At 34.0% G+C, this 1,522-nt stretch overlaps 1 protein-coding gene across 1 annotated transcript in view; it reads left to right on the forward strand.

The window, feature by feature from the left end:
• The first annotated feature begins 1,102 nt into the window (after positions 1–1,102).
• LOC106884449 (tektin-3) overlaps positions 1,103–1,522 on the forward strand; it is an 11,464-nt gene continuing 11,044 nt past the window's right edge. The window contains exon 1 of the mRNA XM_014935837.2: positions 1,103–1,154. Coding sequence (XP_014791323.2) covers positions 1,103–1,154 — 52 coding nt within the window. The remainder of the gene's footprint in view (positions 1,155–1,522) is intronic.

Raw genomic sequence — 1,522 nt, forward strand, 5'->3', positions numbered from 1 at the left:
ATATATATATATACATATATATATATATATATATATATATACATATATATATATATATATATAGATATATATATATATATACACATATATACATACATATATATACATACATACATACATATACATACATATAAACATATACATATATGTGTATAGATGTATGTATATCTATGTGAGTGTATGTAACTGTGTATGTGCGTGCGTATAAGTATATATGTATTTCTATGTGTGTGTATATATACATACATATATATATACATGTGTGTGTATGTAACTGTGTGTGTGTGTGTGTTTATGTGTTTGCACTCAGGTCTCGGTTCGCAATATAAGCACTGATATATAACTATATTCCTATGTACATGTGTGTGTATAATAAATGCAAACATGTGCACAGACACATACATATGCATATATATACACATATACACAACCATATCAAACTAACAGCGGAAATCAAGGCAATCCAGTGTCACTATACAAAGAAGATTGACTCGGTGCAACAAATTAGCTACAGGGAGAGGCTAAGTGTAATGAAGATCTAGACCAGGGGTAGGGAAACCCCCGCCCGTAGGCGCAATTGCGCCCGTAGGCTGGTATACTCGTATGTACAAAATACAGTAAATTTTTCAATAATAAAATTTATACAATACTCGCATGCCTATTTTCGACATAGGTCGCATTTTCACTACGACTTAAAACGGTTAGACTCGAACAGAAAATCGTCTGGCAATTTCCATTTGAACGGAAATGTTGTTTTCACTATAAAACACATATTGCTAAATTTGTACCACCCAACTGAGACCCAACTACACTCTAGCTGGAAAATATAGAATACCTCATAAGTGTAAGGGACCGTGCGATGTGGAGTGATGAGAATGGGTCTTTAGTACCACTTCACACAGCCCTTACAATAAAGAGAAAATTGAACAGAACCAATAAATGCCAGATGGGAAAAGACAACCGTATGAAAATGATTAAGAGAACATGTATTGATATGTCTGTGTGTGCGTCATGTATACAGAATAATAGACAGGCCGTCCTGTGAACAAAGTGTATGTGTGTTCCTGTAAGCATAGATGTATGCACGTGTTAACATATAAGGATGACAATGAAGATGATGACAGTGAAAGAGTCTGTAACCATCGAAGTGAGAAGTAAGTTCATAGACACAAGAAAGATGAATAATACCAGTTCGTAGTCATAGTACACGGTAGTTGAAATACGAAGTTTTATTTAATTTGCTTTGCGGGAAGGACTGTTTTAACGAAGTTGCGTCTTGTCCCTACCTTCGAAACGCGGAGTAGATAAAACAGGGGGCAACTGATGAAGGGAATTTTCTTTATGTTGCCTGTCTCGTTTCTGTTTGTTTGTTTCTTTCGTTGTTCGAAAAAAGGTTCGTTTTCTATGTTTTTGTTTTTTATGTTCTCGTTTCTCATTTTGTCCACGTTTTTTGACGTCTTGTACCCATATATGCATGTATATATACATATATATGTATATATGCATATATTTATATATTATT

This window comes from Octopus bimaculoides, chromosome 7, assembly GCF_001194135.2.
Source record: "Octopus bimaculoides isolate UCB-OBI-ISO-001 chromosome 7, ASM119413v2, whole genome shotgun sequence".
Lineage (NCBI taxonomy): Eukaryota > Metazoa > Mollusca > Cephalopoda > Octopoda > Octopodidae > Octopus > Octopus bimaculoides.